At 34.1% G+C, this 26,424-nt stretch overlaps 1 protein-coding gene across 1 annotated transcript in view; it reads left to right on the forward strand.

Annotated features, from left to right (window-relative positions):
* LOC123672114 overlaps positions 1-26,424 on the forward strand; it is a 55,885-nt gene that overhangs the window by 2,092 nt on the left and 27,369 nt on the right. The window contains exon 2 of the mRNA XM_045606104.1: positions 8,253-8,495. Within this exon, the coding sequence (XP_045462060.1) occupies positions 8,309-8,495 (187 nt within the window). The 5' untranslated portion in view covers positions 8,253-8,308. The remainder of the gene's footprint in view (positions 1-8,252; positions 8,496-26,424) is intronic.

Below are 26,424 nucleotides of genomic sequence, written 5' to 3' on the forward strand. Positions count from 1 at the left end.
CCTAAGTGAAAATGGGCCTCATCACTGAATATGATTTTTCGATGAAAATCCGGATCATATTGATGCATTTCAAGGACCTAATCAGCGAAGATGAAAATTGCTGATGATCGACCGGCTCGAATTCTGTTAATTGTACTCTAAAATCTTTAAGACCTAAGTCTTTATGCAAAATATGGTGTAATTTCGTATGTGGGATCGACAAACCTGGGTTTTCATCAAAACTATTACCTACAGCAGTAGTATTCTCAGTTGTTCTTGAGTGACGCACACGGTTTCGATTCTTCACATCACTAACTAGCCGGCCGAGAAGGTACTTTACGACGATCCAAAAGTGTTTTAGTTTTGCCAACTGTGATCTCAAAATTTTCACCCTTTTTTACTTGTGAATTTTAACAATTTCAATGCGTTGTGAAACAAGTATCGTTCTATTTTAAGTAATACAGTAAAGCTGTCGGCTTTAGAAGTGACAGCTGTGTAACCTTTTTGGGAAAACCCTATTAACTTAAGTATAAAAAAACGTCTAGAAGATGTTAAGATATGATCAGTATATTCAGATAATGTTTGTTATCGGTGTCTTGGACGCTTATCACAAGAATTATTGTTCGCGTACCCTTGAATCTGGAAGACCTGAAATTCGTATGGGACCATCTACATTCCAAACAAAACATCCATACCAAATTCAATTTGAATCAGGTAAGAATTGTCGGATTTCAGGCTGTGACAAGGGTTCTCTGGCACTTTACTCAAAAAAAGACGACAGCACTTCACAATAAGTTCTTTTTGTTCTTGAAAAATATCTTCCTAACAACTTTGGTTTTTTGTCGGCATGTATCTGGAGTTCCTTGTAACAGCCTCAATTTGTTCTTACCCGATATCATTAGTAGTTATCTGGTATTGGAGTACATGTATGATAACATACATATTATTTATTTATTTATTTATTTATTACACCATTCAACAGCCTAAGCCAATTACAGAGTGGGCAAAAAAAATTCACTTCCAGCATTATATAATAAAAAAATGAAAGAGTATGCTGATAAAAATCTTACTACCAACCTTTTCTCTGGTCCTACGGCAAAAAAAAGTTATTCTAGTTTTACTAGTGCGAGAAGCCTTGTGCTGATTAGTGGATGAACCCAATATTTTTTGTACTTTTTTAAGGACAAGAGCACAAACGCACGATTTTGAAAATGGTGTTGTGAAAAAACTATTCATATTTCAAGCGACTAAATAATTTAATCACGGAAACTAAAAAGTTGCTAGTGTGCGCTTAGCCTAATTGGTACATTATAATTACATTCTAAGTTTATCTCAAAATGAAGGTACTCAACGAAATTGTAATTTATGTTCGATTCATTCAGTTCTGGATGAACATTAATTCTTAATACAACAATGATAAACACAGATATATAAAAATAAATAATTGTTTCGCCAGTATTTGGCCTACTCAGGTTTTTAATATATTACAATCAACATGTGAAAACGTGTGGAAGCATTTTTTTTGAAGCATTGTGAAAAAGTCTTATTATGTATTTCATTATCAAACTTGGAATGTTTTGTATTGAGGCAATAGGAACTTGTATAATTAAAATCAAGTTTCGATATTTGATTTGATCATCCTTTACCTAGGTAGACACGAAAATAATTAATCAGTGATCACTAGGCGAAAACAATTTACTACTCAACTATCTGGAAATTATACCATCATGTATATCTTCACGAAATTTATTTATAACATTAACCATTCGTCATTTAATTGCACTTAGACTGCATCAGGATATCCCGTTTTGGTTAATTATAATCTCAATAATGAATCTTTGGAAACGTTTAAGAAAAAACAAATCATCGTTTCTAATTAAATTTTCCCAGTTTGCTTTGTGGAACATATATAATTCAAGCATCGATTAAGAAAAATATGCGTGACATTCCTTCGTGTTAGAAGTGTGAAACTTCTCAACAACTCAGAAATCGTTAATATTATGCATGGCTTTCATTAAATCTTTTGTTGCCCATTTCATTTTCATTAGTTTGAGAGGAGTTTCTAATAGGAATGATACAATTTTGAATGGAAACACTGCGTATTATTTTTTGTTATTTCTTATGTGACTTGTACTCAATTGGTTATTATGTCATTTAATCATAGAAAGATACACGCTTCAAAAATGTTTAGAAATTGTGAAATTATTTCAACAAAATCTATACTCATTAGTGGATACTGAGAGAAATTTTAAAAATTCATGGATGACATTCATTATTCAGTTAATCGAGTCACTATTCGTCATTCATATGTCCCCCGAGTGATCTTTCACAGGACTCAATCCTTTCGAGGTAATTTTCGATGACTCGCTGGCACATTTCGGTCAATTATCTCTCCAACAACTTGACGGATATTGGTTTTCAGATCGTCAATAGTCTAAGGATTATCAGCATAAATACGATCCTATCCCTAACCCCACAAAAAGAAAAAGACACAGACGATAAATCACAAGATCTAGGTGGCCACATCGCCGAAACGACAAATTACGCTTCCTGGGAATTTTTCTTGCAATAAAGCCAAAACCAGACCAAATTGCACACCATACACTGACTTCTTGTGGATGTAATGGTTTCTCAGCAATTACATGAGGATTTTCATGCTCCATATGCGACAAAAATGTGCTTCGTCGCTGAAGAAAATTCTCTGGGAAAAATCGTCAACCAAACGTTGTTGTTCAAGCACCCAATCGGCATATTATGTTCTACGTATTCCATGGTTAGCCAGCTTTAGTTCTTGTGTCAACTGAACCTTATAAGGATGGAGATTCAAACCCAGATGCAAAATACGTCATAACGTTCCGTAAGAGAGGCCCAATGTTGTGCGCGCCCAGGAATGGAAAAATTTGGATCTTCTTCAATACTCTCACTTACAGCAGCAATATTGTATCGCGACGATGTATGGGTCTTAAGACAACAAAAACTGATCCAGTCTCTTCGAATTTTTCATTGTCCTACCAATTACGCTCTGATGGTCGATTATGTCACGTTACAAGGGGAAAAATACTAGTACAGGACTTCTTATCTGACACGTTTTTGACTAAAAGTTGGGGACGGAGAACAAGTAAGCATGACTGAGCTACTAGGTAATAATTCACATTATCCGTTTAAAATATTCTGTCGAAATGTGAACCTCATACTTGTTTCATTCTTTGAGAGACTACCAACACCTTTCCTGAGATCATCAGGTTTATTTCTCATTTCAAACATGCAGGGTCAATTCTTTCAATTAACAGTTCCCCATCACTTGGAAACTGCGTCTCATCAGTGATTAGTGAACATTAGTCTACTAAAATCCCTTCTGTGGACGACAAACGATCTGGAAAATTGCTATCTTCGTTTATAATCATCAGTTCCAGTTGTTGAATGTTTCGAATACCTAAGAAGGGTTTGCAATCTTTCCTCCTTCAAAGTTTTCCATGATTCAGTTAAGACTGTTAAGAGGGATTGTACTAATTTATCTATTTTGGTCGAAGTCTTAATTTCAGGTTAGGATGAGCCTCGAGATTAGCTTGGAAAACTTATATGTCGCTTACCATTCAAAGTTTATTATAAAAAACTAGTGTTTGAATCAATTTACCATCAAATATTAAGTGTCAAATCCATATATCAACAATTGTATGGAACGATTCTGTGTACAAAAGACTGGTTTTCACTATATCAGAGGTGATATGGACCATATGTTGTGTTACTTTACAATAGAACATAAAGATTGTGTACATATATGTATGGCATATTACTTTATTCATTGTTTGAAATTGCCAAACCTTGATTGTGGCAATTATATTTCAGAGGACTGACGTGTTTATGAATTGAGATTTGACTACACATTATAATATTGAATTGATTTGTGGGCGCCTATAACAAAGAGAGAATAATAAACACAAATCAATTGCAAAGTACATTGTTCTCATGTGACTCAGTTCAGATAACTTGCAACAACTCCCAAGTGTATTTGAAAATTATTTCCTCGCTCCTAAAGTTTATTAATTGAACGTTAAGAGCATCTACTTTTTTCCGAGATTTTTTATGATACCCCTCATATTTCTCTCCGCTCTAAATGAAATATTTTTCACTTTTAAGATTTTGTCTAGCGAAAAAGTACGTAGAAATCGACACCCAACATGTGAACTTGTATATATACTAACTGACAAAGAAACTGCAACGCCCAGAGTTTGAAATTTCTTTGTAAAACATATGTAAATTATTGAAATTTGGAGGAAAAAACGGGGTTACAATTTTTTTGACAAATTTGTTAATGATGTATTTGTCCACCGCGATTATCTATACACTCCCCAACACGTCTCTGCATTGATGCAGTAATATGGACAATTTCTTCTCGAGGGATACTATCCCAGCAACCTGTACTTCATATCTCAGAGCCGACAAAGTCCGAGGGGGATATATATGGTAAATCTCCAAGCCTTTTACCCATGTTGTCCCAAACATGCTCTATGAGCGAATGATCGGGGGATCTGGGCGGCCATGGCAAAAGATTCTCATGGGTCGCTTCGAAAAAGTTCAAATTAACTCTAGCAAAATGAGGTCGGGCATTATCATGCTGAAATATTGGATTCTCGAGCCGGTTAATGTAAGGGCTGTCATGTTACCTTGAATAAAGACTAGAGCAATAGCACCCTATACCTGTCCCGTGTACATAACGATAAACATCAAACTGAGGTTCACGTCTTTCTCCCCGACGTCGTCTATCCCTTCTTCGCCCATCATGTGCACCTAAGGAGAATCGAGATTCATCAGAAAAGATGACCTGATGCCATTCCATATTCCGACGTTGACGTTCTCTGCACCACTGTAATCGTTGCCGGCGATGCTCAACCGTCAGAGCTAGCACAAGATGGGGTCGTTAATGCTGCTGTCCAAATACCTTCTCCGGCGGTAAACCGTTCGGAGAGTTACAGGATGGCCTTGTTCTCCTAACCACACATCAGCCAAAGATCGAGTTATCGCAAATCGGTCTCTAATGGCCATAAGTCTTAGACGTCGATCTTGAACTTCATTTGTACCCCTTCGACGTCCGGTGCCTACTCTATTTCGATTTTGGGCATTATCAAACCACGCTTGACAACACCTCATAACAGTAGTTGGATTTCTGGTAAGCGATTTCTCGAAATGACAACCCCGCCTCCTGTAGACCAATAATTCGATCTCTTTTGTAAATATACTTATTATTATTACTTGAACCAGGGTCGTTGTGGCTTGGTAAGTCTTCCGGGAATTGCGACCAAGTAGATCTTTTGTTCTCCACCCTACTCATTCATGGAAACCTAAGGAGGTCGTCAATGACGTTAATAAAACTGGAAACCTCCTTAGGGGCCTTGGCCGTTACCTCTCGGGTATCCAGGAACGGTTTTCCCATATGAATGGTTCTTAGGCCAGCCAGCTCTGGACACTTGCATACCATGTGTTCGGCTGTTTCAGGTCCAGCACGTGTTAACCTTGATGCACTTTTTGCAAGTTCATCGGCTTTTTCATTTCCTTCAACGCCACAGTGCCCTGGTACCCATAGTAGAGTCACTTTATTGCCTCTGACCAGTTACCTTATGGTGTTACGGCAGTCCCAGGTCAACAGAGACCCCTGTCGGCCCTGTCAGTACGATTCCAGGGATCCCAGCGTGGTCTGGCTGTCCGTGGTGATGTAGACATGCGCCCCCTTGAAGTTCATTTTTAGACACTCCTGAGTGCATACGTAAACAGCTAGTATCTCGGTCTGTAAAATAGAGGGCTAACACCAGGGCTTTTTTAAATTCACTTAGCTGGCGATAAATTCTGCTTACACGTGCTCTAGGCATTTCAATAACAACTGTACATCGACTTTGGATCTCCTCGAACAGCTGGTTTTTTGTAAAATTAAAAAAACTTTCAAAAAACGACTACAATATTCAAATAACAAAAATTGTTTACATGAAAAAAAATTTAAAATTTAAACAGCTCCTTTTTGGCGTTGCAGTTTCTTTGTCAGTATAGTTATCTATTAAGGAATATGAACTTCACAATAGAAATATTATTAGATATTGATAATATTTTTCAAGATTCATATCAATATATGTTTGCTTTAAAGAAAAATTCTTCATCAACTCGACTGGAAACATCGCAAATAAATTTTTTTATCATTCGACACACTTATTCCAGTTTCGGTAGTAGTAGATCAATGATAAATATGGCGTGAAAAACGCATATCTACAATGACTGAGCTAACGAGGTGTTGTTGTTTCTTATTCATTGAAACACTTGCTCGAACAGCAATTATTTTCCAATGTTCAATATAATTAACCGTTTCCATCTAACCGGAAAGAAATATTTAGACAAATAAGATATTTTTCAACCTTCGGAATCGGTATAAAACGCTTCTGGAAAAATATCCTGATACTTATTTCTGGTATCAAGCCGTTTCACGCAGTTCGATTATTCAAAACTTTAATTACCATGAAAATGAAAACACTACACGCAAAAACATGCATCTATTATTTTAATGTTGATTCCTTGAGAACGTATGCAAATATAGATTGCAACTCTGAAACACGTTTGAAATGCATTGGCACGGCATTGTGCATTAGAAATTTTTGGGCAGTTTATCTTCGAACACGAGTCATTTAATGCAGCATTGGTGAGTGGCGAAAGTTATCAGGATTTGATTAATAACTATTTATTTAATTACACACTATACAGTGACTTTTTGTGGATTTAACGATCTCTCAGATAGTTGAGGATTTTCACTGCCCCATATGCGACAATGTTGCTTGTTTACATAGCCACAGAGTCAAGGGCGTGTAGATACGGGGGATACTGCTGATAGTTAACTCCCTCAAGACTTTCAGAATTCCCACCTAAACGAAGAACGAAAATTTTTCATAAAAATGACCAAATAATCAATTTACTCTTCTTTGGAATCGACAGGGCAGTAAAAAATCCGACTCTTCAACTGTTTATGAGTTTATTATAGCTCTCAAGATGATCATTGCACCACGAGCACGTCTATGTCCGAGGTTTATTATTTTACTTTATTTGTCCGCTTTGTCGCCCCTTGTTTTTCCATCTGCGAATTTTGCATTTGTTATCGGTATATACTTAACCCATGTTTTCGGTTTTTTTCAATTTCAATACTGCAGTTGTCAAAGAACTAAACTGAGTAATTTGCATAGAAAAATTGTCTGTGCTGTGTTGTATTAGGTCACTAGGTGTACAACTTTGCTTCCGCTGTTTTGCACTAGATGGCTGTAGCGGTAAGAGGTAGTCGAAATAAATAGATAGTTGATGTCATTCAATAAGCGTAGGTATTTGTAAACATAATGTCATCGAAATATTGGTCGATTTATGTCTGCATCATAAAGTTATTCTCGATTAAACATGTCAGCTCACGAGCCAAATTCTCGTCATTTGCGGGAGGTTTTAATTTTCTGCTTAAATATGAATAAATCTGCGGCTGAGGCTCATCGAAAGCTCTGATATACCTATGATGAGGCCGCTATTAGTGAAAGAACGTGCCGAGAGTGGTTTCAACGCTTCAAGAACGGTGATTTTGCGTCGAAGACCTGCATGGCGGTGGAATAGAGAAGTTTTTCGAAGATGCAGCATTGAAGGTAGTACTTGATCAAGACTCGTGTCAAATGCAACAATAATCGGCAGGATCATTGGGGAGTGACGCAACAAGCCATTTTAAAAAGCTAGAAAGTCAAGGGAACAGCTGCTTGCAAGGCAAATACGGAAGGGGTATGTTATGAGTTGTTAAAACCGACTGAAACAATCACAGGCGATCGTTATCTAATGTAATTAATGCGTTTGAGCCGAGACAAACGGCCGCAATCCAACGAGAGACATGATTAAGCGATTTTACAGCATGACAATACTCGATCCCATGTTGCGAAAGTGATCAAGACATATGGATGGAAAATACTTTGAATCATAAATGTATTATCAGTCTTTTAAAATAAATCTTCGAATTTTGAAAAAAAAAACGGCTGAAGCAAAGTTGTACGCCTATGTATTTATATGTTATTGAGCGCACTATTTTTAACTGGTCACAGATACATATGATCGTTATGTTGATATTTTTCAAACATTTTTCCAAAGTGCATAAAATAGTGCATAAACCGTGTGAGTGTTTTTTCTCCTCGGTATTGAAAGAACCACTTAGGTCCCTAGGTTTATAATACTTATACTATTTTCGTATTCATCTATAATAACGATCTATTTTTTTTCAGGTTCAAATTTCGCGTAAAATGTGGCAGAAAACATACTGAAAAGAGTGTGGATCAACATGGTATTCCAAATGTCTGGAGCCACAGTGTGGTTACTGTTCTTTGTGTTGAGTTTTGGATTTGTGAGTGCCGAGGAAGGATGTTACGGTGCCGGATTTGTGTCAACATCGGTGGTACTTGCTGTCTTCATTACTCTTTGCGTGGTTGGTGCTGTATATTATTGGTTTAGAAGAAGACCAAAAACAGGTGAGTGGTATATCGAATATAGGAGAATGCAGATTGTAAAATAAAACAAACCAATTTTTTTTGTCTCCTGCTTGAGTATTTACTAAATCCATCTTTCAAAATGGTTTAGAAAACAATAAATTTTGAAAAACGAAAGATCTAAGAATCGAATAAAAACCTCAGAAAATAGTTTATTGGTTTATCGATGAAAAATACTATTTAGTGGAGTTCGAACCAGAACTCAATCATTTTTTTTTAATATGTACCTCCTCTCTATTGCACATTTTAATTCCTTAATTTAATATATGATAGCTTGTATACTACCAAAGATATATGTTGTTATGAATTTCATTTCTTGATAAGGATCAGATTTATATGCTGAAAGATAATATCTAATTATTCATGCTTTCAAGTACATATTCAGAAATATTATAGATTTCGGCATAATGTCTATCACAATTTTTTGTACGATTTTCAAATTCTTCACATTCATAAAGATGAGATATTATTATTATTACAAGGTAAAGAGTTGAGGCCAAGCCTTTAAACTCACAAAAATTAAATATATGAAAAAATACACCGAAACTTGAAGAAAATGCATTACAAAAGAAAAAGTAATTCACAGATATGAAAAATTGTGGGTTTGATTTTGTTCCAATGATTCTTTACGCCTAGTATTGAAAATGAGAAACAAAAATCACAACCAAACTAATTTTTTTAAATTTATATAATTGAAAATAATGAGTATAAAAATATTTTCATAATTCATTTCATTATTTCTAAAAAGAACATTTTTTTTCCTGATCTCCTCAATTTATTGATTGTCTTAACCAAATGGTGAAATTCCTCAAATTCAGGAGATTCATCCTGTAGACCTAGACAGACATATTCTAATATTTAATAATATTTTTTCTGAAACTCAATTCTTATAGTTGGTACATTTATCAAAAAAAAAACCCAATTCAGTGAAAAATTATAAAATTTCCTAAAAAGAGTCTAGACAACGTATGAGATTAATCTAGTCGTCTGATTATATTGATTTCTCTACATATTTATATACAGTAAGAATACAATTATGACTGAATAAATTGAAAGACCAAGGACATAACATATCAATAAAATATAAAAAACCCAAACCATGATGATGGATATCTGAAATTGGTACTAACCAGCACGGCGTCGGTATCTAGTGCTAATTGCACTCATTCAAGGTCACGATTAGTATGTTTTTATTGCATAATAATGTTTTGCAATGGTCGTCCATTTAGAATTCAAGTTAATAGAGGTAATTTTATTTTGCGACAATAGTGAAGATTTCTAGCGATGTTTCGAATAATCGTATCTAATATTCTATAACTTTACTTACCTACTGCTTTTTTAGGAAAATCTTTTTAATTTGAACCAAAAAAAAAATTCTCCGTACTCACACAATAGTTATTATTTCACCATCGGCTCATTGGAAGTATCCCAAAAATGAACAAGAAGTTACAGCTAGTTTCGGCAGAAGGGCTAAAGAAATACATAAAATGAATAATACTGATGAAATCAAAATATAATGAAGCAAAACAAAATTGATCACTGAACAAAATCAACGATAAGAACTTATACAATGACATAGGTACAGATTTCAACGTGTTGTTTACTTCAGAATGGTCTGGGTTGCATATATCTGGAGGAAAAAAATGAAGTAAATGAGGATTCTTCCATCAAGTTGATTATTTGCTTTTTGGGGAGTTTTGGCATGTGCATATTATCGAATCAAGTTTTCCACTATCAAATATTTTGCATTTGACCTATGTAGATCAATCTCTTTGAGATGATGTTTCTTTATTTTCTCATGAAAAGAAATTTATTTTCTTCCATTGACGACTATATTTTTTTTCATGCAAGTGTAACATGCTTAATGATTAACACCTGATGAGAAGTACTAGAATGAAGGAACATAGGAGATCTTCTCTAAATAACAAGTTGGATTTCAATTATGCAGAATATTCAATGAAAAAACATTAATTAGATGAGTGTTTCAATATTTCGTACCAAGAAAATAAAGGCCTGAAATAAACTTCACTGATTGTGATCATGAGACGCTGAAAGTTACTGTAACCTTTAGTTTATGTGATGTCAACATCGTTGTCAAAACGGAGTCAAATGCAAGTAAAATTCCGTGAATAAAAGCATAGTTATTTGAACCTTAGTTAGTTGGTAGAACATTATGAACTCGAAATACACTTACATGCAAAAAAACGTTACAAAATTCAGCAAATTTTGAGGTGTTATGGTTTTTTATTTTTAATTCAATTTTCAAAATTTTTTCTGTAAACTGTATGAAATTATTAGTTTCAACTCGCACATTTAGTCTCTTGTTAAATGTTATTTGTACAGAATTAATTAGTTTGTGGAACCATAATTTCAAGACATCTTGTGGAATAATTTCTTGGTCAAATTCTCCCAAAATATAAATTTTCATTCAGTTTGAAGATACAAATAAACTACAATCTATACAGTTTACCATTGTTAGTTACTCATTGTTGTTAATTTCTAATGTCAGTTCGAAAGCTCAGTTTATAGTTAATGAGTCTAGCATTGAGAACACATGATATTGTTCAGTCATAATGATAAACAATCATTGCAAAATTCATTTTGGAAACTTATTGAATTCAAAAAAAAAAAAATCAAACAACAATTCAACAGTATTACATAAATAACGCGAAGAAACGCACTACGAACTAAAAATAACAGAACTATGGAACCTCAAATTTCAGCAAATAATAATTTGTTGCGTTTTTTTAGCATGAGAGTGTATTTCATATATATACCATACCTTCTACTCGACATTCATGTCAGAAAAAAGATAGACAATTGCATAATGAAAGCTAATTATTACAAGGGCAAGCCTACATCTTGATTAGGTAACCTCAATTTTCCTGAACGCACATTATTTATTTGATAACGAGAATTTTTTTCAAACAATCCACCTTACCAAAGCACAAGCACATTCAAATATCATCGTGAATGCTTAGGGGTGGTGTTACTAACCAAGTATTTACCCACGGCGAATCCAAATAGCATTTCTGATAGTCAGATATCGCAATACATATTACAAACCATAAAATAATAATGTTGAATTCAATGAATGCTGAATCTAACAGCTAGCGAGCACTGGTTACGACAGTCCTACATTATTTTGAAGCCGGTTTTCATATTATACGTTCATCAATTAGAATACCTCTATGGTGGAATGTATCCGAATATGAATATCTCTCTGCATATCAAAAATGTGTAATTTACAGGGTGATTCGTCGATCAGTATCAAGATTTCAGGAGCGTTAAAGTTTCAATTTTTTTCTTCATTGCTCTTTCAATTTTTGAGATATCAAGATCAAATTTGAAATATAGGTTACGTTCTAGGGTTTATATCATCCACTATGCCGAGTGATTGTAATAAGCTACAGGCTTATATTTTTTCAGGGGTCAAGACCTTTTTTGCTCTATAAACTTTTTTATAGTACGCCTTTGGAGTACAGGCTGGGCAAATAAGCGAGGTAAGCGGCTATATCTCAGGATCCACTCATCGTAGAGACTTGCGGTAAAAACTTTTACCACAAGAGTGTACAAGAAAACACACTGGAAATTGTTTTGAAGTTCATACCTCTACCGCTAGGGCGCGTTATAGCTATCGTCGAGTAGAAAAATGAATTTTACTCGAAAATGTTTCATATGGAGTTCAAGAAAAAATATCATCACTGTAATCCTTGGAAAATTATCTATCTTTTTGAATTGACACTTTAGATTTTACGACATCAAATAAGGGTAGGGGAAAGGGAGAAATCTGACAGATTGAGATACCTGTACCTTCAGTTTGGCTCAACATTTTTGAGCAAATTAGATCTCATCTGAAACATTTTCGAGTAAAATCCATTTTTCTACTCGACGGTAGCTATTACGCCCCCTTGCGGTAGAGGTATGAACTTCAAAACAATTTCCAGTGTGTTTCCTTGTACACTTTAGTGGTAAAAATTTTCAGAGCAAATCTCTTCGATGAGTGGATCCTGAGATATAGCCGGTTACCTCGCTTATTTGCCAACCCTGTACATATGAAATGAATTCTGTATTTTGTTCATACATTTTTTTGTCTCTAGTAATTTTTACGCATCTGCGATCGTTATAGAGAAAAAATGAAATTATTTTTTCAATTCGCTACATTTAATTAAAATTTTCAACTAAAGGTGGGAACCTGTTATCACAATGAGAACAAAAAACTCTTCGCATTTAGTTTGTGATCTAAAAATAAATTTTCTCAAACATTAACTAAAAATAAGAAACCTAATGCACGTTTATTTCAAATTTGATCTTACTATCTCAAAAACTGAAAGAGCTAGGACGAAAAACCTAATAAATCTTACACTTTAACTCTCTGTAGTTCGGTAATAAAGCTTTTATGGACTCATGTTTTTGGAAAAAAAAGTCTTATTTTGACCTTGAAATCTTGATATTGAATTTTGAATCACACTGTGTAGATTCATTACTTATCCATAGCAATTATAAATAATCATAGAAAATATAAAAATCTATACTAGGTACAGGATCTATACTAGGTACTCAATAATGCAATATCGAGTATAATACTAACATAGCGATACAATCATCTTGTATTCGAGAAATGAACGGAACCAAAATTGCTATATTGTCCAAGTAGTAGTTAGTTTTTTATAAAATATAGGTTTTTAACTAGCTCCTGAGAATAACCTTGACCTTCGATCTCGGCCCGGTTGTCTCAGCCACCTACCTGTTTTTCGGTAAAAAAAAAGATATATAATAATAAATCCATTTTCCTTAAACCATTTAATGGTGTTGGACATTAAAATATTCCATAATAACAGTTTAATTTTCTCTAACTTCCAACCATTGTACATCAATCTCGCTCACCTATGCATCACTGTTTTGACCTTCATTGGAAACATTGTATACGTGACTAGCACTCGTATGTAGTAGGTGAAAGATAAAAAACACTGCAAATTTTATGCACTATGTTTATTATGCCCTCCTCTTCGCAAAATATCTCCTCAATGAGGTCTAGGAGAGTCGGGATAGAAATACATAAAACATATCTCAACATATGCAAAAATCAAATAACTCTAAGCGTGAAAAGGAATACCGAAAAATGTTTTAACTCATCCAGTTATTTTTTACTAGATTTGTTTCAATATTCTCAGTTGTTCAGAGTGACGCACACGATTTCGATTCTTCACATCACTTTCATGCCCCATTAGCTCAAAATTTTCACTATCGCCGGCCGAGAACGTACTTCATGATGACCCAAAAGTGCTTTAGTGTGACTGGAAAATTTTCATCAATTTTGGTGGACAATTCTAATGCGTTGGGGCGCTAGTGTAACGTATATCATGTATTTTAGTAATGAACGTTGTTTTTTACTTGTCAAATGTCAAAAGATGACAGCTGCCCAGATAACGAGCTATTTAACTGATTAGATTTTGTTTTGCCAATTTTGAGAATATAAGTTAAGTTTTGTTATGTCAACTCTAGGTCGCGCTTTTAACAATTTTTGACAGATTCTTGTTGTTTATTATTTATGAATTTTATGATATTTTGTAGCTATGTTTCATTCATTATAGTTATGACCTGTGTAAGCTGATTGGCTAGGATCAGGTTTTAATTATTGTATTATGTAGAAATCGAAGGAAAAAAGATCGAAATGACAAGTATGACATTGCGGCGCCGCCACGAAATAAAACTAATATTTTCAATTTGGTCGAATATCATTCCATTCAAAAATTGACGAGTGCATACATCACGTTTTTAGACATTTTAGAGCTATTCATAATGAAATCTCTTATTGGAAAATTCTTTATAACTCTGCTGGTGAAGATCGAGAATAGTAATGGGCCTAGATGAGATCTCTGGGGAACACCTGAAGTAACATCGACGAGTGTAATTATATCTACCTTTGAAAAGTTATGTTGTCTACAATGGTGCAATTTCCAATTTTTGTTTGATTATCTGCTTACATTCTCTATGATACTGACAACACTATCGACAGAAATTTTTTTGGGACATTAATGATAATCCAATTCTGTTCATTTGTCTGATCGTAAACATAAATTTTGAACGAAGTTCCTGTGTTTACGTCCGGTCGGAAGAATATAATTGTATTTTGATTCGTCATTAGTCGGTCGAACCTTATAGTTTGGGACCATTATCGGCTCAAAATTCGAAAACTACAGACATCGTGCATGATAAAATGAAAAATCGACCGATCAATAAATATTTAGTTGAGGGATTCTAATTCCAAAAAATAACGCCGAAACTATGAGGGATAGGATTTATTTGCTGTGTTTTTTACAATTACTGGTTATATTTTTATAACCATAAAACATTCAGTTTGCAGATTGTACAAGGTCTTTTAGTGATTGTAACATAGTAGTGGCCTTCGAAATATTCCTTACCACTCTTCATTAATATTGGCAACTATTTTTTTTTTAATTGACTATCATAAATTGTGTATTACAACTTCTTATTCAAATTTTGTGAGCTCTCTGTTTTAAACCCGCGATAAGATCGAAAATATTTCAACGCCCACTATGGAGTAACGATCATTTACAACAATCCCGTGTTTTAAAAGCTAAAAGCATAAAACATAAATATGATATGAGCCTCTGATAACAATAAATAATGCAAACGGTGTCACAGTTTGACAGAATTCTAAAATATCCGAAGAATTCACCTCAACATTAGTTATGCTAATATATTTCCATTGACACAATTTCATACATTGTTTCTCGGTTGTATTTCTTTGGAGAAACGAAATGGGCTTTACTATTCGTGGAGAAGATTAATCGCTTCATTTCTATACAACTTTCTCGTGTTTCCTTCTGAAAATGTGGGTAATTATGGGATTCGAAAGTTGAAAACTGTTGAATCCTCAAATTTATCTTTTTTTCGATAAAATTCTTTTTTCTAAGTATGAACGATAATTTGAGGTCAATATTCGAGTAGATATGGGTATAATATAGGTATTTAGTATCAAGAAGGACAATCATATTTCAAGGATCTAAGACAATAAATAGTTTAGCGGAGGAGAGTGGCATTTTTTAGATAAAGAACTAATTAATTTACATAATAATACTTAATCAAATGTTAGGTGAAGATCTTATAATTGAGATATTGAATTAATTTTTCACTAATTTTAATATCTCAGAATTCAAAAGGTTTCCCAAAAGGGGGTTTCATTTTGATATAATAAAAAAACGAGTTATTTTAAGGGAAATCAATGGATGTTCATTTCATTGTGAAGAAGAAGTAATGCAAATAATGATGGAAAACGATATCAGCCAAATGACAGCCACGGCTACGGTTGCAGCATCATATTTTTTTTATGAGATTTTCTAATACCAATTCGCATATTTGTTGCTGTATGTCCTAGATAACTTCAGGAATTTCTTCTTTAAGGTCTTAAATCAATTGTGGACCTTTGGCATAGACCTAATCTTTCACGTGGCTCCAAAAAAAAAGTCTAAATGTTTTAAATTACAAGATCTCGTTGGCCAATTGTGATCACCTCTTCGAGAAATAACATGACCAGGAAACGTCGTCCACATCAATATCTTCCGATTCTGGCCATATAATGTTTTTTATGTTGCCTCGTTCTTAAGATCCACCAGGAATCGACAAACCTAGGTTTTCGTCAACACAACGGGCTATACAGCAACAATATTCTTGAGCGACTCACACGGTTTCGATTCTTCACATCAGTAACTTGTTCCACTAGCTCGAATGCTTCCCTATTGCCGTCCGAGAAGGTGCTTTACGACAACTCAAAAGTGCTTTAGTTTTGCGAACTATGACTCAAGCTCGGTCCCAGGGGAGGAGGAGTCAAGAAGGTCATGACGCGTTTCAAGCAGACAATGTACGAAATGGTCCATAAAAAACTAGAAGCCTATAACGGCGACTCCCCCAAAATTTAAGGCTAGGGCCGCCCATGCTGTGACTGCAAAATTTTCACCATTTTTGTAGTGAATTTTGACAATTTCAATGCGTAGTTGAAACGTGTGTGGTTTCATTTTTAGTATTAGCGTTGTTTTTACTTATCAAACGACACAAGAATAAAGCTTCAAAAGTAACAGCTGCCCACATAGCGAGCTATTCAAAATGAGACCTCTAATGGAAAAACCTCATATGAGGAGATACAAGAAGATAAGTAAATTACAAAAATTTACAGAAATTGTAAATTGAATGAAAAGATCGATTTCATTCGAAATAGAGAAATTTGAATTTAGCATTTTATTCTTCGATTGGGAAAAAGCGAGCCTCCAAACATGCATTTATTATTTTTATATACTTTTGTTTCCTAAAGAAAATTCTTCCAAAGAAATGATAAACAAATGATAACATTTTATGGAAAGTAATAAGTAATTTTATGTTTTCAAGGCAATGCTAATTTGAACACACCTCCCAAAGCTTCTGACTTTTTTGTCAGTGCTTTTTTCTATTTTTTTCACCTTTCAATCTGATCGCTATCTGGAAAATCCAAAACTGAATACCATTACGCACTAACTCACCAAGAAATTTTGATAACAGCTAATAGTAGATCCAACTTTGAAGCCTATAAAATCCACCAGTGAAAGCGGAAAATTTCATAATCTTTGCATTCCATTTTTGTTGCTTCTGGAAGAGGACAATCCTTTTCTCTTCGAGATTTTTAATGGATTGTTTAATCCGCAACTAATTTTGTTGAACTTGAATTGTAGTGGCTTCGTGATGACGACCTTGACCTTGGTCGCGGATTGGTCATCTACAACTGGTCCTCTAATTATCATATCTTGGAAAAAAGAACCAGTGGTGAATTGAAATGGTAAATTAAATATGGAATAACGATATAGTGTATTCCATGTATGCCTGTCCTTTTCGATGAGCTGGAGTTAATTTTACCAATATATACATAAAAAATTTGCCAATTTTTCAATTGTCAAGAGTAGGCCATGTTTGACATAATACTAAAATATTTATTTATGCAACTAGTGTGTAAAGTGAGTATTTCTAGAGTGCTCCTTCACCGAATAGGTCGCTCTCTCATTTCACAATGACACTTATGGTTTTAAAAGTTTTTCAGGAGCCACATCCATGATAGTCGATAAGGGGGGAACATCTGTGAATAGATTAATACTTACTATAAAAACATGTATTATTGAGTCATTGGTAATTGAAATTGTATAGGAATTCAAGATAGAATGTGAATTCGAATACTCGTTTGCTCAATCGCCAGACCCAAGCTGACAACTGTTGTATAGTGTGTTTTTTTACGAGGAAATGCCAACTTTAAGTTGGCATTACTGTTCAAGATGGCGACCGATTTAACAGCTGTCAAGTGATTTATTCTCAGTTTGGTTTGGCAATTCATCATTAATAGACTCACGCCTGAACAACGCTTGCAAATAGTGCAATTTGGCCCAAAATTAGATTGCCGTTGTTCCCGATTTTCATAAGCGAATTTTGTTTAGCGATGAAGCGCACTTCTGGTTGAATAGCTACGTCAACAAACAAAACTGCCGCATTTGGAGTGACGCTAATCCTCAAGTGTATGTCGAAACACCGTTAAATCCAGAAAAACTGACTGTTTGGTGCGCTTTATGGGCTGGTGGAATCATTGGTCCGTACTTCTTCAAAAACGATGATGGCCAGAACGTTACAGTCAATGGTGATCGCTATAGAGCCATGATTACTAACTTTTTCATTCCTGAATTGAACAACCATGATGTCCAGGAGCTGTGGTTCCAACAAGACGGCGCAACATGTCACACAGCTCGTGCCACAATCGATTTATTGAAAGACACGTTTGGTGACCGCTTAATTTCACGTTTTGGACCTGTGAATTGGCCTCCAAGATCTTGTGATTTAACACCGCTAGACTACTTTCTGTGGGGCTATGTAAAGTCATTGGTCTATGCGGATAAGCCACAAACCCTTGACCATTTGGAAGACAACATTCGCCGTGTTATTGCCGATATACGGCCACAAATGTTGGAAAAAGTCATCGAAAATTGGACGTCCAGATTGGACTACATCCGAGCCAATCGTGGCGGTCATATGCCAGAAATCATATTTAAAATGTAATGCCACAGGATTATCTTGCGGATAAATAAAATTCATGTCAATCGAATGATCCATCGTTGTTTTATTGCGATTTAAATTTCTATAGCTCTGAAAAAAAACACCTTTAGAAGTAGGACAAATTATACAGGGTGTCCCGTAAAGACCACGTCAAACCGAGGGAGAATGTAGATCAAAGGATAACCCACCTATAATAAAAGTCTTACCGTTTTCGAGATATTTTTTTTTTTTTGAAAATAATGAATTTTCGCCCCTTTCAATAGTTTTGCCCTTACGGTTGGTACATTTTTACATTTTTCTGGTTAATTTTTTCAGTAAAATATTGCTGAAGAATGATTTCAACGTTAACATCAAAAACATCATCCGAAAATTTTAAAGGGGGGCTATGAGAAATATTTTTATTGGACATTTTGGTAGTGGATTATTTTGTTCATGAAGTTTAGCCCATCGTAGTGGAAAAAAAATGCACCGAGCTACTGCTGCACATTACACCAATAAATTGTCTATTTGATAGTGATTTCGAAGAGGTATCACACAAGTCATTTGTTATTAAAAAAAAAAAAGATATGGCTGTTTTTATCAAAATGGGTACGTTTCTGACAAAATCAAGTTCGTCAATTCTGTTAAGAAATCTTCGATGTTGCATTACTTAGTGAACAGTGGCAATTGTTTACGTGCGAAAATATTACTCGCATAATTATTCACCTCAACGAAATTCAATTTTGCCGGCAAATTTTGGAAAACATCATGCAGATCCAGATTTTTTTAATAAGATCATTTGGAGCGATGAGTCTTCCTGTACCGAAGATGGGTACATGAAAACCTGAATCCTCTGGACTTTTAATATTGGGGCTGCCTAAAAGACAAAGTATACGCAACACCCATACGTGATGAAGCCGAATTGCGGATGCGTTCTCTCAATTCGGCATCATCACGTATGGGTGTTGCGTAAACTTTGTCTTTTAGGCAGCCCCAATAATAATTCCATAGGATTTAGGTCAGGTGAACGAGGAGGCCCCAAAATTTTACCTTCTCTTCCAATCCACCGGTAGGGATAAGTTCTATTCAAATGTTCGGTAGCTTCGAGTCCGTAATGTGCTGGCCGCTGGGCATCCATCAAGTTGAAACCACAGACTACGTCGCAGTGTCAGTGGCACATCTTCCAATAAAATGGGCAGCTGGTTGGTTAAAAACTCCAAATAATTATTTGCGTTCAGTGATGGCGGCAGTTCGATCAGGCCCAAAATTGCACCATTAAGTATTCCAGTCCATAAATTGATCTTGAATCGATATTGTGATCTATCTTCTCTCACCTCGTGTGGATGAATGATATTCCAGCTATGCAAATTGTGGAGATTCATGTACCCATCCTTGGTACAGGAAGACTCGTCGCTCCAAATGATCTTATTAAAAAAATCTGGATCTGCATGATGTTTTCCAAAATTTGCCGGCAAAATTGAATTTCGTTGAGGTGAATAATTATGCGAGTAATATTTTCGCACATAAACAATTGCCATTGTTCACTAAGTAATGCAAGATCGAAGATTTCTTAAAAGAATTGACAAACTTAATTTTGTCAGAAACGTACCCACTTGGACAAAAACAGCCATATCTTTTTTCTTTGAATAACAAATGAGTTATGTGATACCTCTTTGAAATCACTATAAAATAGACAATTTATTGGTGTAATGTGCAGCAGTAGCTCGGTACATTTTTTTTCCACTTCGATGGGCTAAACTTCATGAACAAAATAATCCACTACCAAAATTTCCCATAAAAATATTTCTCATAGCCCCCCTTTAAAATGTTCGGAGGATGTTTTTAATGTAAACGTTAAAACCATTCTTCAGCAATATTTTACTGAAAAAATTAACCAGAAAAATGTAAAAATGTACCAACAGTAAGGGCAAAACTATTGAAAGGGGCGAAAATTCATTATTTTCAAAAAAAAAAAAATATCTCGAAAACGGTAAGACTTTTATTATAGGAATTTTGTCATAGCAGGTGGGTTATCCTTTGATCTACATTCTCCCTCGGTTTGACGTGGTCTTTACGGGACACCCTGTATAGTCCTCCCTCTCCGAATTAGCATAAGGACCACTAGGTCTTAAACTCAGCATTGATATCCTAGAGGATCCTTGAGTGAGTTTTGAAAATTCAATCAACTTCAAAGTACTTTCCAGCTCGACCTGTCTCCTGGACGTTTGGTAATCTCCAAAGCATTAACTATAAGTACTTATATGTTCCGTCCAATCAATAACGAGGTACATTTTTTCTATATGCCCAATTATTATCCTTTCTAATCATCCTGATTCTGCACCTCGCGTTGTACAAAATGAATAATGACGGTGCAACTCAATTTCCTTACTTTCTGGTTCGACATTGACTTACTTCTCAAGATGAATGGAGAACAGTCTCGCATAAGATCTCGGAATGTGTCCGATTGAAAAAGGCAAAAGAGACCAGACGAGAAAGTTCAAGTGTGCGATGACTTTGATTTCAATATTTCGTGAGAAGTGAAATCTGTCTTGATAAACGCCTAAAGGTTCTACATCCTCTGAATATTTACAATCGTAGCAAAAGAGGAAACTGAATTAATTTACTCTATCCTCCTTCTCACCAAAGCACAACATTCTTAAGTGATTAAAATACAGGATAATTCAACTTTAATTAAGTATGGATTATACTTTTGCTAGTTTGAGAGCAATATGTGAAGGGTGTTTTTTTTAGGGCTATAGAACTTTAAATTGCAATAAAACAACGATGGATTAATCGATTGACATGAATTTTATTTATCCGTAAGATAATTTTGTGGCTTTACATTTTAAATGATTTCTGGCATATGGCCGCCACGGCTGGCTCGGATGTAGTCCAATCTGAATGTCCAATTTTCGATTACTTTTTCCAACATTTGTGGCCGTATATCGGCAATAACACGGCGAATGTTGTTTTCCAAATGGTCAAGGGTTTGTGGCTTATCCGCATAGACATAGACCAATGACTTTACATAGCCCCACACAAAGTAGTCTAGCGGTGTTAAATCACAAGATCTTGGAGGCCAATTCACAGGTCCAAAACGTGAAATTAGGCGGTCACCAAACGTGTCTTTCAATAAATCGATTGTGGCACGAGCTGTGTGACATGTTGCGCCGTCTTGTTGGAACCACAGCTCCTGGACATCATGGTTGTTCAATTCAGGAATGAAAAAGTTAGTAATCATGGCTCTATACCGATCACCATTGACTGTAACGTTCTGGCCATCATCGTTTTTGAAGAAGTACCGACCAATGATTCCGCCAGCCCATAAAGCGCACCAAATAGTCAGTTTTTCTGGATGTAACGGTGTTTCGACATACACTTGAGGATTAGCTTCACTCCAAATGCGGCAGTTTTGTTTGTTGACGTAGCCATTCAACCAGAAGTGCGCTTCATCGCTAAAATGGACGTAGTGCGCGATACGTATTCCGCACTGAACCATTATTTTCGAAATAAAATTGCACTATTTGCAAGCGTTGTTCAGGCGTGAGTCTATTCATGATGAATTGCCAAATCAAACCGAGAATAAATCACTTGAGAGCTATTAAATCGTTAGCTATCTTGAACAGTAATGCCAACTTAAAGTTATATACCTCGAAAAAAAAAACACCCATTATAATATACCTATCTACGGATCAGTATTCATATTCCGAGAGTGAATATATTCATATTTTATTTTTTCTTAAAATTATTTCGGATATACTATTGATAAGGTTAAAAAAACTTTTTAAATTTAAACCTTATTGCATTTTATTTTAGAGCTCTCGTTCAAAGAACATATCCCTCTATCATTTTTTCACAAAATCTCGAACGATAAAAGGATTAGCACACTAATGACGAAACCGTTTTCAAATTCGAATCTGTCCGTCTGTAAACACGATAATTTCGTACAGAAATAAAAAGAAACAGGTTAAATTTTTTTTTATTTATGCAAATATTTATTCAAAATGTGAATACAACAATTAGCTCCTGCCTAATTTGCAGGGTAGGTTTGAATCTTGAATGCCGCTGTTAAGTTCTTTAATGGGAAAAATCCGTAAGAGATAAATATGGCAGTTCGAAATTTCATTTTCCCGTTAATTTCAAAACTGTAGATTCGATCGAGATAACGATTTCAATCTTGCTCAAAATTTCAGGTTGATAGCTTAACCAGAATTATAGAAAATTCAAGAAGAATATCGAAAAAAAAATACCCAATATTTTCCTTACCACAAAACCGATGGAGTTGAGATTTTGGGTGTTTACCTATAAAAAATTATTAGTTCAAACTCCGAGTGAAATTTCAAGTAGACCACATCATCAGAACCATAGGAAATTCAAGAGAAATATAGAATCAAATTGGGTTGGAATTATCCTTATATTATAGAATAATAATTTCAAACTACGTGCAAAATTTCATTTCGACACCATCATCAGAAGCATAGAAATCTCAAAAATATCGAGAAAAATAATAATAATAAATGACTCAATAATTTCGTTAAAATATTTCCGACGTAGTTTAGCTTTTGCAAATAAATATAAAATGAAAATTTAGGAAAATTCATGTCAATAGCTGCATCATAAACCACCAGAATGTCGAAAGAAAATTAGTAAAGTCATTAGCGTAATCGTTTTGAGAAAAATATTACACGCCACTGATAAGTGTGAAACAATTGGAATTTAAAAGGTTCAATGATTTAAATGCTTAGAACTACCTTTGAGCAATTTTTTTAGGTTCAATGTTTTCACGTAGAAAAAAACTTAAAAACAACTAAGCATTAATCAATAGTAAGAGTAGAAGAGAAAGTTTTGAAGAGTCAACTTCATGACCTCCGAAATCTCCAGATCTCAATCCAATTCATCACTATGTTTGCATTTTTGTCAACGTTAAAGTGTGCTTTAATACCACAGTTCATCTAGAGGTATGTAGATTCTTTTAAGAATTTAAAATATTACGAATGACTCATTTATGAAGCAAAATAGGGAATTAGTAGTATTCACATTATTTCTGAATCAATTTTTTAAGTTTGTTCATTAAAAATTGAGCACACTGTGTGTGCATTATCAATTTTAGTTGATTGTTATAATTCCATGTTCAGAATGATCTAGAATAGTTCATTATACCAATTAGGATTCAGGAATATTGTTTTATCATTTCCTCTAATAAAACTTTGAAATAATTCGAGGAGTACCTAGTTATTTCTCTTTTGTTCCAATCTCACGCAAAATCGTCTGTTTCGCATTTTATTAATTATACGGTCCATGAACAACATCTAAATAATTAAATTATTTCAACAATGGTAACTGGCTCTTTAATGCTTTTTAATTACACTATTGTGCACTTACTCTGCCAAGGCATTGATAATAAGCCGTTCATGCTTGTAAAATATCATTAAGAAGTCGCTTATATCATTTAGAGAAGAAATATTTGTGACTCCTTCGAAATTTCCACAGTTGATATTATCTAATCCGAATAACTGAAAATTATATCTACACAGTGAACTCCGCCCAATGTTACAGGATTTCCTTCTATCTCACAATGATCAGTACTTTTCTCGTTTAGTTTTTAATCCTGCATTACTAAAACCGTAGGTACGTTCTCTTCAAGCTCATTCAGGATTTTATATAACACATAACCATAGAATATTCTTTCGTCGTAGGTTATTGTTGTTATGCATTTTTAACACCACTTAGATTGAATAAATATAAATTGCTATAGGGATTTTCCGTGATGCATGTAATTCTTTGTTGCATGTCCGCATAAAAAATTATACTTGTGGTGAGAACTCCACCAAGGTTATTACATGACATGTTTAGGTATATTAAGATCAATAGAATAATGCCGATTGAAAATCTTCGTCAGATGAGTTTTTACGTTGAGTATTTATTCTGATTTTTTTTTCTCGAAATCATCATGATTTAAATATTGAAAATTCGAGAATATCACACAAAAAATGGTGAAAATAACAATATATTGTTTTAAATAATACGTCACTTGAGTTGACTATTTTAAAATTATATAAAACTATATAAATATGCAAATTATTGTTCTATTTTCCTGCAGTAGCCCAGTAAACTTTTTTCTTTAATAAATTGTTCAAATTTTACGACGAAAAGTATTTTCAATAGTTCAAATTAAAGCATTTTCCAAAGATTAAGATTCAACAGCATTTTATTGAAAAATGGATAATAAACAGGTAAATTGTGCCCACAATAATTAAAAAACTGCTCAGTGAAGAAAAAATTCAATATTTTCATTCGAAAAAATATCTCTAAAGCAATTTGAATTGAATATTTTAAAATTATATAAAACTATATAAAATATGCAAATTATTGTTCTATTGTCCTGCAGTAGCCCAGTAAACTTTTATTTTTAATAAATTGTTCAAATTTTATTAGGGAAGTATTCTCAATAGTTCAAATGAAAGCAGTTCCCAAAGAAAAAATATTTCGAAAGCAATCTGAAGCTTCGTGTTGAATTTCTTGTTGATCGCCTCACAGAACCAGAAAATTTCAAGCAGAAAAAAGAAAACCTGATATGTATTTAAGATACAACAGATTCAACTGATTTGAAATTTTTTATGTTGGTGAAAAATAACCATTTTACGCTTTGTGCAAAATTTCATTTTGAGAATCATCGAAAATTAAAGTAGTGCCCAATATTTTCATAACAGCATATTGGACTAGGTCGAAATTTATTTCTTAGGTATATGTAAAATAATAACGGATTTTAGGAGTATTGTATTATTAGATCTCCTCATATAGATAAAAAAGCGGCCAGACAATTCATTATATTAAATCCTATTTTATATAATAAATTTTTATGATCTTTAAAAGGGGGTGAATGAATGAGTACTTAAAAACTCTTCTTGTTGAATACGAAGGTATTAAATCCTTCCCTTTTTTTGCAACTTTGGGGGTTCCACAAGGGCCTATTTTAGTACCTCTTCTATTTGCGTTTCAGAGTTGACTGAAACTCTCTTGTGAGGATGATCTGAAAAGTTTCAGGCAAATAAAAACTTATTGCTTGACTTTGCAGAATGGTCTCATTAAGCTGTGTGAGTTTTGTACTAAAAATAAAATATCTCTTAATTCAAACAAATGCCAAATCATGACATTCATAAGAAAGCTGGATTAAATTGTAAATGTTATGAGCTGTATGTTTCAGTGGTAGCTAGAGTAGATGAAGCTAGAGACTTAGAATTTTTTTTTATCAGAAACTTACTTTTCTTGATATAAAAGAGATTTAACAGCTGGTGCCATAAAAATACTAGGCTTCAAGATTAGAAATTTTCAAGTTAAAATCCTTATCACTCACAATAAATTGATTATATTTAAACAGTGCAGAAGAATTTTCTCTTTTAGATGGCTTCGAATTCGTTTCTCTTAGAAATGGTTAATTAAATGATTTGGTCTTTATCTATAAAATAGTATATAATCAGGTTGATTCATCAGCTTTGCTCGCATCATTGCAATTTAGTGTTCCACGTTTTCAATCAAGATCGCAGGTGGCATTTTACATTGACGTACCAAATATGCATCATCACTTATTGTCCGCTTACCACAATGTGTAGAAGCTATAATATTTTGAGGAATGTAGATATATTTTTTCTTTCATTGTCTCAATTCAGGAACTCCGTTAAACGAGTAATAATAAATTAGATAGTCTTTTTTGTTCGTTAGCAGTGAAATTATATTTCTAAAATTTTGTTTTTGTTTAATGGCTTAATATATATCTTTTGTTCATTTAGTTCCACCTTTAATTAATCCTATTGGATATGTATTTCTGAGTAAATAAACAAATGAAAGC

The sequence above is a fragment of the Harmonia axyridis genome, chromosome 2 (genome assembly GCF_914767665.1).
Source record: "Harmonia axyridis chromosome 2, icHarAxyr1.1, whole genome shotgun sequence".
Classification (NCBI taxonomy): Eukaryota; Metazoa; Arthropoda; class Insecta; order Coleoptera; family Coccinellidae; genus Harmonia; species Harmonia axyridis.